Source organism: Thalassophryne amazonica, chromosome 6 (genome assembly GCF_902500255.1).
Source record: "Thalassophryne amazonica chromosome 6, fThaAma1.1, whole genome shotgun sequence".
In the NCBI taxonomy this organism is placed as follows: domain Eukaryota; kingdom Metazoa; phylum Chordata; class Actinopteri; order Batrachoidiformes; family Batrachoididae; genus Thalassophryne; species Thalassophryne amazonica.
In genome coordinates this window covers 67,027,247-67,041,276 of record NC_047108.1, presented here as the reverse complement: position 1 = coordinate 67,041,276, position 14,030 = coordinate 67,027,247, and the positions used below count along the sequence as shown (strand labels likewise).

At 40.2% G+C, this 14,030-nt stretch overlaps 1 protein-coding gene across 1 annotated transcript in view; it reads left to right on the top strand.

Annotated features, from left to right (window-relative positions):
* LOC117512349 (dihydropyridine-sensitive L-type skeletal muscle calcium channel subunit alpha-1-like) overlaps positions 1 to 13,955 on the top strand; it is a 107,567-nt gene extending 93,612 nt beyond the window's left edge. The window contains exons 38-45 of the mRNA XM_034172377.1: positions 9,516 to 9,617; positions 9,704 to 9,837; positions 10,095 to 10,220; positions 10,332 to 10,540; positions 10,633 to 10,697; positions 11,512 to 11,561; positions 11,655 to 11,729; positions 13,174 to 13,955. Coding sequence (XP_034028268.1) covers positions 9,516 to 9,617; positions 9,704 to 9,837; positions 10,095 to 10,220; positions 10,332 to 10,540; positions 10,633 to 10,697; positions 11,512 to 11,561; positions 11,655 to 11,729; positions 13,174 to 13,488 — 1,076 coding nt within the window. The 3' untranslated portion in view covers positions 13,489 to 13,955. The remainder of the gene's footprint in view (positions 1 to 9,515; positions 9,618 to 9,703; positions 9,838 to 10,094; positions 10,221 to 10,331; positions 10,541 to 10,632; positions 10,698 to 11,511; positions 11,562 to 11,654; positions 11,730 to 13,173) is intronic.
* Positions 13,956 to 14,030: the final 75 nt, after the last annotated feature.

The window sequence follows — 14,030 nt, the reverse complement described above, 5'->3', positions numbered from 1 at the left end:
AAGCAACTCTGTTTGTGGCGTGTACGCAGAAAAGGCTTCCTCTGCATTACAGCATCATACAGCATCTCTTTGTGCAAAGTGTGCTGTATAGCTGAACGATGCACAGAGACACTATCTGCAGCAAGATCATGTTGTAGGTCTTTGGAGGAGGTCTGTGGGTTGACTATGACTGTTCCTCACCATCCTTCGCTCAGCTTACCTGAGATATTTCTTGGCCTGCCACTTCGGGCCTTAACTAGTACTGTGCCTGTTGTCTTTCATTTCTCCACTATGTTCCTCACAGTGGAAACTGACAGCTGAAATCTCTGCAATAGCTTTTTGCATCCTTCCCCTAAACATGATGTTTGAGCAATCTTTGTTTTCAGGTCATTTGAGAGTTGTTTAGAGGCTCCCATGTTGCCACTCATTAGAAGAGATGCAAAGAGGGGAAACATTTGCAAATGACCACCTTAAATACCCTTTCTCATGATTGGATTCACCTGTGTAAGGAGGTCAAAGGTCAATGAGCTTACTAAACCAATTTTGTGTTCCAGTTAGTGCTAAAGGTGCCCAAATTTATGCACCTGCCTAATTTTGTTTAAATAATTATTGCACACTTTCTGTAAATACTAGAAACTTCATTTCACTTCTCAAATATCAGTGTGTTCATCTGCTATATGATATATTTAACAGAAATTTCTGATCCAGACAGCCAATGATTTATAAACGAAAATCATGAAAATTATCAGGGGTGCCCAAACATTTGCATACAACTATTATGTACTTACATTGAACATACTAAATAAAAATCACGCACATACACATACACATACACAGACCCCACTTCGATTTAATATACGAGGGGCTGTCAATAAAGTAACGGGTCCTTTTGTATTTTTTTTCAAAAACTATATGGATTTCATCATATGTTTTATTACGTCAGACCATGCTTGAACCCTTGTGCGCATAGCGTAGTTTTTCCACGCCTGTCGGTGACGTCATTCACCTGTGAGCACTCCTTGTGGGAGGAGTCGTCCAGGCCCCTCGTCGGAATTCCTTTGTCTGAGAGTTGCTGAGAGACTGGCGCGTTGTTTGATCAAAATGTTTCTAAACCTGTGAGCCAAATCGAGTGGCACGGTTCGAAAAATTAAGCTGGTTTTCAGTGAAAATTTTAACGGCTGATGAGAGATTTTGAGGTGATTCTGTCGCTTTAAGGACTTTTCACGGTGCGAGACGGTCGCTTAGCGCTCTCAGCCGCCGTCGTCAGCCTGTTCAAGCTGAAAACCTCCACATTTCAGGCTCTATTGATCCAGGACGTCATGAAGAACAGAGAAGTTTCAGAAGAAGTCGGTTTCAGCATTTTATCCGGATATTCCACTGTTAAAGGAGATGTTAAAGGAAAAACACCTCTGTTGAAAGCCTTAAGGACAAGTTGGAACATGTCCTGCCTGTTTAAACAATTTCTCATATACTCACTCCCCTGAAAGCCATCAAAAGCCGCCTGGATTTTACAAATGGTTATCAACACGGAGGTGTTTTTTCCTGTGCCGTCGCACCGCGTCGGCTGTGTCCCGACGCGCGGACCCGTCCGCACGTCTTTCATTAAAAAATCTCCTTTAACAGTGGAATATCCGGATAAAATGCTGAAACCGACTTCTTCTGAAACTTCTCTGTTCTCTCACGACGTCCTGGATCAATAGAGCCTGAAATGTGGAGGTTTTCAGCTTGAACAGGCTGACGACGGCGGCTGAGAGCGCTGATGCGACGTCTCGCACCGTGGGAAGTCCTTAAAGCGACAGAATCACCCTCAAAATCTCTCATCAGCCGTTAAAATTTTCAACTGAAAACCAGCTTAATTTTTCGAACCGCGTCCACTTCGATGTGTCTCACAGGTTTATAGAAAAAATTTTGATCAAACAACGCGCCAGTCTCTCAGCAACTTCTCAAAGGAATTCCGACGAGGGGCTGGACGACTCCTCCCACAGGAGTGCTCACAGGTGAATGACGTCACCGACAGGCGTGGAAAAACTCACGCATGCGCACAAGGGTTCAAGCATGTCTGACGTAAAAACATATGAATGAAATCCATATAGTTTTTGAAAAAAATAAAAAGGACCGTTGCTTTATTGACAGACCTCGTATAGGTGAATTACTGCCCCCTGCTGGAATAGCGTGTGAGTCCAGAATTTAATGTAATGTAATGTAAATGTAAAGTCCAGAATGTCCATTGTTCACTGTTAGCTAACATCCCTAATTTCTCCAAAAATGCTAGTCCTGTCAACTCTCCGTTTTGGCAGTGTTCATCCTTGTCCCAAAATACATAAGCATACCAACAGCAAATGTAAGCTCTCTCCAGTTTCTCCGTGATCCAAGTCATACATACACACGCACGCACACATACACAAAGGCCACTTGGCTTTTAATATACAGATGGCCATAATTATAGGATATTTTTGTTAAACCCTTTAAATTAAAGATGAAATTAATTATTAATTATTTCATTTCCTCCATTGTGGTGGTGTACAGTCAAAATTGCAAAAATTGTCACTGTCGAACTGCCTATGGACCTGGCTGTGATTTTTCAGACCTCTGTGACAAACGTCTATACTTAGATGTCTGCTTTCTCTGTGACATATTCCCACTGAGTCAGTCTGCACTCTGTGTGACACACCCACAAGGTCCCCAGAATGGCCTGTTTTCACCTAAGATGTTTTAAATTCTTGAAAACCCCCTGGCCACTAATATTAACCACATTCTTAAATCTTAGCTTTATAATATTTAACATCTCATAAATGGTTCTCCTGTTACATACTCCTGTCTGTCAGTGGTAAAATATGTTAAATGTGACTCCTGTAACTCTTGTATGTATTCCTCCACTCTGCGTAGGAGACAAATCCAATGCAAGTGATTGCGGTAAGACAAAACTGTTTTTGTTGAAGTCACTGGTTGTTGTTTTTTTTTATATTTTTACATTTTCTATTGCTCTAATCACCTTCATCTGTTTGTCTGTAGGACTCTGAAAATGCTTCTGTCTCCATCACGTTCTTCCGACTGTTCCGTATCATGCGTCTGGTCAGCTGTTGAACCGATCAGAGGGTATCCGTAACCTACTGTGGACCTTCATTAAGTCTTTCCAGGTTTGACACACGGTAGACATCATCAGTGTGATGGCCTGTCTACTGTTCTTTCATCACTTCTCTCTCACAGCTCTTTGTTTTGTGTTTGTAGGCTCTGCCTCATGTAGGCTCTTCTCATCGTGATGCTCTTCTTTATCTACGCTGTCATTGGAATGCAGGTGCGAGTGTCTATTCTCTATCACACAAACACTGTTAACATGAAGTTGTGATCACGTCTCTGGTTGTCCTTGGTGCTTAACATTGATTCTGATGGTGACTCTAAACAACCTTTAGATATTTGGAAAGATAGCTTTGGTGGATGGCACCCAAATCAACCGCAACAATAACTTCCAGACATTCCCTCAGGCTGTTCTCATGCTGTTCCGGTAAGTCTGTGACGTAGCTGGAGGTTCAGAGTTTCACAGCTGAACTCCTGAGCTCACTGTGCCTTGTGGCGGGGGCTCATGTACACAGGTGTGCTACTGGAGAGGCTTGGGAGGAGGTCATGATGGCTTCTATGTACGGGAAGAAGTGTGACCCAAGTCTGATTTTCTGCCAGGAGAGGAGTACACCTGTGGGTCCAACTTTGCTGTCTTCTACTTCCTCAGTTTCTACTGTCTCTGTGCCTTCCTGGTGAGCAGACTGTAAAACATCTGTAGTGTGTTTCGATGTATTACTTCTTTCATGCAGCAGACAAATCTCAACTTGTGTTTTTAACTTACATGTAACTTGAAATGAGTTGTTTAGCAGTTTTTTCATTTGCAAAAACCTAGGTCTCATGCCCAACAAAGCCACCACTCCTTGTTACCATATGATATTAAAAAAATTGTTCTGCTTACAACTGGCAAAGAAAACTTAAGTGGAAAATTTGTATCTGTTGTTTATTTCGACACCAGATCCTCAATCTGTTGTAGCTGTCATCATGGACAACTTTGACTACCTGACTCGTGATTGGTCTCTGCTGGGTCCACATCATCTGGATGAGTTTAAGAAGATCTGGGCTGAATATGACCCTGAAGCCACGTGAGCCTCAACATCACACACGAACACTCACTTTATTACCTCCGCCAAGACGTTGTTTGTTTGTTTGTGAACAGCCTGGAACCCACATTTTCCATATATCATTATGACATTTTTTTTTTTACTGAAGATTCATATCCTGATAGGCAAGAAGTGATTCAATTTTCAAGGTCATAGGTCAAAGGGCAACGTCAGGAAAAATCTTGGAAAATGGGAAAAATCCCTATCATGATTGAGAACATGGTATCCTTGGTAAAGGATGGTATCCTTTATCACCTGACAAAGTTTGATCCAGATCTGATCCAGATTACAGATTTTGTGGCCATTTAAATTTAACTCTGAAAACTGTAATTTCTTCTGGTTCTTTATGTAATTTACTGCCCCTTACAAAGAACCACATCGATATATTCCTCATTTTGAATTATTGAAGGTCACGTTGAAAACCAGGCCTGGGTCTTCACAGATCAATCAATCAATCAACTTTTTTCTTGTATAGCGCCAAATCACAACAAACAGTTGCCCCAAGGCGCTCCACATTGCAAGGCAAGGCCATACAATAATTATGAAACACAGTCTACCGTCTAAAGCAAACATACCAGGGATGGTCCAGGGTCACCCGATCCAGCCCTAACTATAAGCCTTAGCGAAAAGGAAAGTTTTAAGCCTAATCTTAAAAGTAGAGAGGGTATCTGTCTCCCTGATCTGAATTGGGAGCTGGTTCCACAGGAGAGGAGCCTGAAAGCTGAAGGCTCTGCCTCCCATTCTACTCTTACAAACCATAGGAACTACAAGTAAGCCCGCAGTCTGAGAGCGAAGCGCTCTAATGGGGTAATATGGTACTATGAGGTCCCTAAGATAAGATGGGACCGATTATTCAAAACCTTATAAGTAAGAAGAAGAATTTTAAATTCTATTCTAGCATTAACAGGAAGCCAATGAAGGGAGGCCAACACGGGTGAGATATGCTCTCTCCTGCTAGTCCCCGTCAGTACTCTAGCTGCAGCATTCTGAACCAACTGAAGGCTTTTTAGGGAACTTTTAGGACAACCTGATAATAATGAATTACAATAGTCCAGCCTAGAGGAAACAAGATGGCATCCATCTTGTGAAAGACCACGCACATAACTTGCACAACACTTTTATACAATGTGGGAGTTACAGTGGGTGGGTTTAGTCTATCCAGGGTTTTCATGTATCCCATAATCCCTTGCGTGCCAGAGAGTCGCTGCAGTCAAAACAACATAGAGATCCACATGGTGACAATTGTAAATGAATATTATACTACAAAACATGTATTATGGTTTTTGTCATGTTAATAAGAGACTGCTGCATGATACCCTGAAAACCTGCTAAAACAATTAGAACAAATAATCCGTGTCTGCTACGTTTAATCTGCGTGGAATTTAATGAACACAAACCGAATTTCAGACATATTTTATATATCAGTCTGGAACAAAGAGGACAAACAGTGTTTTAAAGAACAATAATCAAGACATTAAAGAGCAAACTTCACTTTCCCTCAGAACAACATGATCAGGAAGTGAGTGTAGCTCACAACAGCTCTCGTTGAAAATAATGGAGAGACAGCCTGTGATTCTCGCATGTTTACATAAACAAATGCAATAACAACGTCTATAAACCCCGAAAATATATTCATGAGAGTTTTAGGCACAATATAAAAATATTTTTTGTTGTGATGTTAATGCTGTTGTCCGTGTGCAGCGGTTAAAGTGCAGCCTGATCAGAGCGTCTCAGTGCAGTTCTCAATGTTACTGAGATCTCGCAGCGCGGCGAACTCTCCGAGGTTTTGCAGGATTTGAAACCTGAAAAGGGTGGATATGTTACTGGCTCTCACAGATGGGGAGCGCTCCCTGTATTTGAAACTTGCACATGCGTGATGGAAGTGAAACTTAACTCTGATGTTTGAACTTTAAACCAGATCTCAGAGACTTCCAATCAAATAACAAAGTCAAATACTTGATCACTCACATAAAATAAGGAATCAGCACTGATATTATCTAACAAAACCCCATTTAATGTATAGTTTTACATTATATCTTAATCAAACATGCCCCAATCACTCTCATATTTGAAAGTGAGGTGCAGACTGGCACTCACTATCACCTGACAAAGATTAACCCGGATCTGATCTGGATTGTGAATTTTGTGGACATTTGAATTTAATATTGAAAAGCCTATTTGATGTACATTTTGCATTGAAAAGCCCTTTTGATCTATATTTTTGTATTATATTTTAGCTTATGAAAAGCCACTTCTAACAGGACTTTGACCTTGAAAACTTTTTCCAAGGTACAAATTTGTGGAATTGGAAATTAGTGTTGGTGGAGATTTGCACTCTATGAGCATGGTGCTCTAGTTATGTGTGTTAGTAAGCTCAGTTACTAACTACAAAACATAAAGAATCAATCACGTTCTCAAGTCTGTCAGCTTTGTTAGCATTTAATTTTTTATTTTATTTATTTATTCGTAAAAGGGGGAGAATCAAACATCTGGATGTGGTGACGCTGCTGCGACGCATCCAGCCTCCGTTGGGTTTTGGGAAGTTCTGTCCTCATCGTGCTGCGTGCAAGGTAGGCTAGTTCTGAGAATTAATATTGATGTCTTCAGATGGGTGGGTAGATCATGGGCTTTGTTTTGTATATCTGTTTAACCAGATATGTAAATACATGCATGGCTACACTAGTAATATTGATTTTTTATCATCTCATCTGTCTGTATTATGCAATTATGATAATAAAGTGAAATCATTTGGAGTAATGCTGTATCAAATTATTTCTTAGATGTAAACAGAACACAGTGCTCAGCACTGACCGATAGGGTCAAATGTCACATAGTCTGGAGCCAATGATTCTTTAGTACTGTACATAAATATTATTTTTCAACTTAATGTTCAGCACATATTATAATGTGTAATGACTATTACACTGGGATCCAATTATATATTGCTATATTATGTGGCAAAGTACAGTGCAATAAAAAAACCCTCAAGCATTTTAAAAACTAATAATGTAAAGGAACAAAAAATTCATAAACAGCTTCTGAATTAATTTACAATAAAGAGTGTGAAGCATTAAAAACTAAGCTCAGTTTGATGCATTACTATTTTTACCTTTTAAAATTGAATTATTTTGGATGAACAATGACATGAAATCATGAAACATGAAATCAAATCATGATTGTCGTGTGTGTGTGTGTGTGTGCGTGCGTGCATGTGTGTGTGTGTAATCATGCATTAGGATTTTTAAACACATACAGAAACACTGGGGTCCTTAAGACTTTTGCACAATGCCATATATTGTTATATTCTTTTACTTTAAACGTTGACAGTTATAACCAGTTACATGTTTAGTTGTTTTTTTATGTTAGATTACATGGGAAGCAAGATTGCTTAGTGGTTAGCACTGTTTGCAAATTAAACACACACACAGTAATTCTTACATGTACTTTGACTTCTGTTTCATTCCACACAATTTGAACTCAAAGATATTACATGTTTTCAGTGGTCAACTATTTAATTAAACAGTGAAATGATGTTATTTCAAACAAGTGATGTCAACAGGCGATTGCAATAATGATATGGTACAAATGTTGAGTCTTTGAGAAGCAAAGATAGGCAGAGGATCTCATGTTTGTCGAGAAATTTAAATGTTAAAATAATGTTGCTTAAAGTAAGATTGAAAAAGAAATGCATATTTCTCCCTCCATAGTGCATAATATCATTAAACTATTCAAGGAAATTATTCGATTTAAAGAATCAGAAGGAACTTCACTGTGTAAAAGGAGAGAGTGCCGATCCCTTGGATGACACTGCATCAAGAACCATCATTCATCAATAGCTGACATAACCACATGTGCAAGGTATTACTTTGAGAAACTGTTTTCAGGCACTACAATACATAGTTACATTCATGAATGCCTCTTAAAACTTCAGTGTGCAAAAAAGAAGCCTTATGTTACCAAGACCAAAGACAAAAAGGACCGTCCAAACCGTTATCAGCAGAAGTTCCAAAAGTCAGGGTGTGCCATGATATAGGATTGTGACCATCCCTTGGTTATGCTGCTTTAGACGTAGACTGTGGGGGGGTTCCCATGATGCACTGTTTCTTTCTCTTTTTGCTCCGTATGCATCACTCTGCATTTAATCATTAGTGATCGATCTCTGCCCCCCTTCACAGCATGTCTTTTTCCTGGTTCTTTCCCTCAGCCCCAACCAGTCTCAGCAGAAGACTGCCCCTCCCTGAGCCTGGTTCTGCTGGAGGTTTCTTCCTGTTAAAAGGGAGTTTTTCCTTCCCACTGTAGCCAAGTGCTTGCTCATAGGGGGTCGTTTTGACCGTTGGGGTTTTTCATAATTATTGTATGGCCTTGCCTTACAATATAGAGCGCCTTGGGGCAACTGTTTGTTGTGATTTGGCGCTATATAAGAAAAAAGTTGATTGATTGATTGATTGTCAGTGCTCTTGGCAAAGGTAATTTACACTTCTACAGTGGCTGTGTCAATGCAGAAACGTACAGTGAGATATTAGAGCAACATATGCTGCCTTCGAGATGGCATCTTTCCCAAGGATGTAACAAGACAATGCAAAAATGTTACAAGACAATGCAAAAACACATTCTGTGCACATTACAAAGGCATGGCTGCAGAAGAGTATGGATACTGGACTGTCTACAGTATGGCCTGTCCCCAATAAAAAAATGTGTGGATAATTTTTAAAGACAAAAAAAAAAAATTCAACAAGGATGACTCTGTTGTACTGTTGCACACCTTAAGATGTGTTTGCAGAATGAATGGGACATAACACTTGAAGCTCTTCATCACTTGGCATCCTTAATTTCCAAAACCTCTTTTAAATGTTAGAAGGAATGGCAACATCGCAAAGTGGTAAATGCTTTAGCATCCCAATTTCTATTTTTTAACGTGCTGCATGCCGTAAATGCATAAATGGAGGTATATTTAAAAAATTAAATGAAGCTGACCACACAAAACATGAAATGTCTTAAGTTCATACGGTCCGCAATCAAACAGAGATCAAACTAAGTGGAAGAATCACTGCAAGGTTTTTAATATATTTGAATTTTCTCTACCATCTCAACTTTTTCTGTTTTGGAGTTGTAAACGATAATGAAGTATTATTTTGTAAACACGTTTTATTGATGTATTTCTATCCTGATTGTGCAGCGTTTGGTCGGCATGAACATGCCACTGAACGGTGATGGCACTGTCACCTTCAACGCCACACTGTTTGCCCTGGTCAGGACCGCACTCAAGATCAAAACAGAAGGTACGTGTCACACCATTAACAGCCTCGTGCTATTAAGTATCATACTTCAAATAAGTGCTCACTCCAGCCTAAAGTACTTCTCCACACTTTGTCTTATCAGGTAACTTTGAGCAGGCCAATGAAGAGCTGAGAGCCATCATAAAGCAAATATGGAAACGCACCAGCATGAAACTGCTCGACCAGGTCATCCCCCCGATAGGAGGCGAGTCTTTTCACACAAACTCAAGTCAATTTTCAAGATGACACTGCAGCGTTTCTCAGACAGCACTCTCACTTATCTGCTTGCAGATGATGAGGTGACTGTGGGGAAATTCTATGCCACCTTCCTGCTGCAGGATCATTTCCGTAAGTTCTTGAAATGCCAGGAGGAATACTATGGTTACCGGCCCACGAAGAAGAGCGCTTCAGGTCCAGAGATCCAGGTGAGGAGCCAAATGTGAAGCAAATCAGTGTTGCTTTACTGATATGGAGTTTTGCCAGTTGAACATCAACCATTAGACAGACAGATGGACATTGTACCTTACAAATCTTTATTTATGGTAGTCATTCATGCATTTTCCCAGCAGTTGTTCATGGTAGTTTTTTTACAGTAGTAGTGTTTTGCAACTATACCAGTTACTGTATGTGTCTTGTTTATTTTGTGCTCTGTTTCTGTACACTGTGGCTCTGCGACGTGTAGGCAGGTCTAAGGAGCATAGAGGAAGAGGCGGCTCCAGAGATGCACAGGGCCATTTCAGGAGATCTTCAAAATGAGGAGGAGATGGACAGAGCTATGGACGAGGCTGGAGAAGAAGGCATTTACCGAGTGAGAAACACTGATGAGAAACAGATCTATCACTCTGATTTCATTTTTTTAAATAAATTTATGACAACAGATCATGTTTGCACGCTCGTTTCTCTCACTTGCTCTCCACAGCGTACACACGGCCTTTTTGGGAACCAGGTAGAACCATTCTCGCCTGAGCCTGCCAATGTTCACTCCACTCAGATAACGAGCCAGCGGCCACTGAAGTTCTCAGAGAATCAGCCCGAGTCACCGCCAGATTCAGCTGGCTTCATGCCTGCTGCTGACTTTTTCACTACACCTCCTCCAAAGAGTAACACCAACAACAACGCCTACGCAGAGTGAGCATCCGCCACAGTCCTTTACTCACCAACACGAGTATCAGTGAAGATTCTGAACTATGAAAGAATGACTTTATTGATTTTATTTTTAGATTTACTTTTGAAAGAGAAGGCAGTCCCAGCGAGTTTTACTGTCCTAGTGAAGAGGGCGAGCCAGGTATGTTGGATGAGGGCTGACTCAAATACAGGGAAAGCCATCACACATATTTGACAGATAAATACCCAAACAAGTTCACGCACATCCTCTGTGTGGTCACATATTGTGATGTCTTCAGCTGGTGTATAATAGAATCCATTATCAAATCTTTTTCCACCCACTGTTGGCATCACTGGTATGAAGATTGGAACAAATATTACAGAACAGCAGTAAATGTTTAAAGGTGTCCTAACTTATTTTTTCTACCACTAGATGGCACACCACCTCTATTTTCAGGATCAAAGCGATGCATCTCAGCCACTCAACCATCCACATTCCTTATATATCAGAAGGAATGGCAGTTGGAGTTGATTTTATTAGGTCTAATGACTGTGGGAAAAGCCAGGAGTTGTTCATTCTAGTCCAGCAACATTCTTGGTCAGAGGCAATGATTATTTATTTATTTTTAAATAACATATTTCTGGAAAATTGCAGACACCGTCTTGGAAAAAAAAATCAACTGCTATGCAGCAATGATGGCTGCTCACTTTATTAACATACGAAGGGGCAACTGTTTCACAGGGTGGGACTCACATGCACTCCCAGAAATCTCACACACTAAAAATGTGCGCACAGCTCGGCTGGGCTGCTTCTCTGCACAGGACAACTGTGTTACCATTTAGTGGTCATTAAGTTACTAAATCTTTACATACTTTGTGGCTTCTATATTAATATGTAGTTTCATTTAGGACACATTTAAAATCTGACAAATATTAAGAATCCCATGGTTTTAAACAAAAAGTGATAATTTTCTTGATTCCCCCTCCTTACTTAGGTAGTAATAGGAGGTCTTGGAACTTTACAGTGAAAACTGACACAACTCAGGTAATTTTACTGAAAGCTCACATCCTGATCCCATGTAAGCTCTCTGTTGTGTTTGATGCAGATAATGTATACAGAGCCATCTTCTATTTACAGTTTCCTTATGCCCCCGACTACAAGGATAGCCAGAGTCGCCGCTCCCACACTGCAGCTGACCAGCTGATCCAGGAAGTAAGTTAGGATCTGAGATTCTGCATTTTCAATCAGCCAATCGCCACCTGTTAGCCAGCCATGTGGACCAGTATTGGTCTGTCATAGGTTAGCTAATGAGCAACATTCCCACATAGTAGAGCAGATAACTGTAATAATTGTTCATTTCTGGAAACAAGCACCAAAATTGGCACACATACTTCTTAAACATTCCTCTTACTCAACTGAGTATCCACTTGAATTTTCAATAGGCGGCCAGGTAGGGGTCAATGGAAAAATTACACAGGGGTCAAAATTTACAAATCTTCCAATCATATTGAAAGCTATACCACATTATTTCTGTGAACATAAATATTCCAAAAAAAGTAGTTTGTATTATCTATGACTGAATGTTATGGAGTAAAAACATTAAGAATGGTGATAAAGATCAGTTTCAATTTGTACAGGGGTCAGAAGTTAAAGTTGCCCCAATTTTGGTAAAATGTGGTGCAAATTATTGAACAATGTCGATATCCATTGGATTCTATGACATGTGACATATGATACCCTGTAACATGATAGCTAAGCATAACACATGGTGCAAAGTATTCTTTTAGAACCCTATCAACTCAACCAATAAGTTGCATCACTTTTTTACAATATTTGGAGCAACTTTAACTTGTGACCAATATACAAACTAAAGCTGACCTTTGTTACCTATTGCTGTTTTTACCTCATAACTCCATAACATTCAGTCATAGATAGTCCAAACTATACATGAAACATTTTTAAATTGTGACCCCTGTATAATTCTTGACCCCTACCTGGCCGCCTATTGAAAATTCAAGTGGATACTCAGTTTTTTCAAAGGAGTAATGTTTAAGGAGTATTTGTGCCGACTTTGGCGCTTGTATCACCATTTGAAGGATTCCTCTGTAAATATTCTGTTATCTGCTGCACTAACAGGTTCCAAAACAGATCAAACCTACTTTTGCATTTATGTTTATTTCAAATTTAAATGAGGTTTAGATCTTCAGCAGTGGTTCAGGGAAACCCTTGTTGTGTGCCATTGTTTCATGCATTTCAAGCCAATATAAGTAACAATGATTCAATGAGAAACATAGTAGGAACGTATATTGCATCTCTTAATCCACATCCAGTTCAAGTTCTAATGAACCTGCAACCCAAGGCCAAAATTGATTAAAATCCCATTGTCTTATTGAAATACCTTCTTTATTGACGAAGTGTCTTAAAGTTACCCTTGTTGCTGTATCTGAATCCAGGCCAGGCCTAAGCACCTTCTCACCAAGCATTGTGAACATCAAATCATTAATTTCTGAGTAATCTGCTACAAAACTGATTGCAGGTGAAATCAACCATATCCCATAACATTAATAATGAGCCGTTTTAGGGTTGGCCATTACCAGTTTGATGACATTTAAATGTTTACGTTAATCATAGTCTTATGCTTGTTTCTCTCTTCCAGGCTTTAGTAAAAGGGGGTCTGGTATCCCTGGCCAGAGACCCAGGCTTTGTGTCTGTGACTAAGAAGGAGATGGCTGACGCCATGCAAATCCCTATAACTGAGATGGAGAGCACCGCTCAGGGCGTTCTCAACAACCGCTCCAGCAGCATGGCCTCAGCAAAAAAGAGACAACCCATCCCTGTCCCTGCTCCATCCTCTGATCCTGTCACACAGGCTGAGCCAGCTGTGAGGAGAAAGAGACGTCCCATCCCCATGATTCCCTCTGCTCCCGTGCATTATGCAGAGGCTCCTGCTGAGGGCGACACCAGTGTTTAGAGGATCTGATGCTATCATGCTACTTGTTGGTGGCTCCACCTCTTCAAATCTGTATCCATCAGCCTGACTTACAAACCCAACAGGCTCTACTTAGATATATTGTGAAATGTGGTTTGTATCTATGGAAGCCTAACCACAAAAAAATATATATCTGTTAACTGAGGAAAAGCATGTCTTCACATTTATAAGACAAATAAAACCAGAATGATGCACTTCTTTCTTTGAACATCCCGAGGTGATCCATTCCACAGACATATTAACAAGGAGTGAGCTGAACATTAGTAAAGCCTTGCTCGTGAAGGTTGGACAGTGACTTTTGACTAAAATGTCTGAAAAGAACTTTGAACAGGAGACAGGCAGATTTTAATGGTTGTAGTTCACTGACGATGGGAAAATGAGGCCAGATTGCTGCAGCCTTGTCTGAGTTTCTCTGCGCTCAGGCCAAGTGAATGTGTTGTTCACATGGTTGTAACGACCCCTGGGGCTGAGTGTTTTTTTTTTTGTTTGTTTGTTTGTTTTTTTAGAGTGGGTCTTCTGATCAC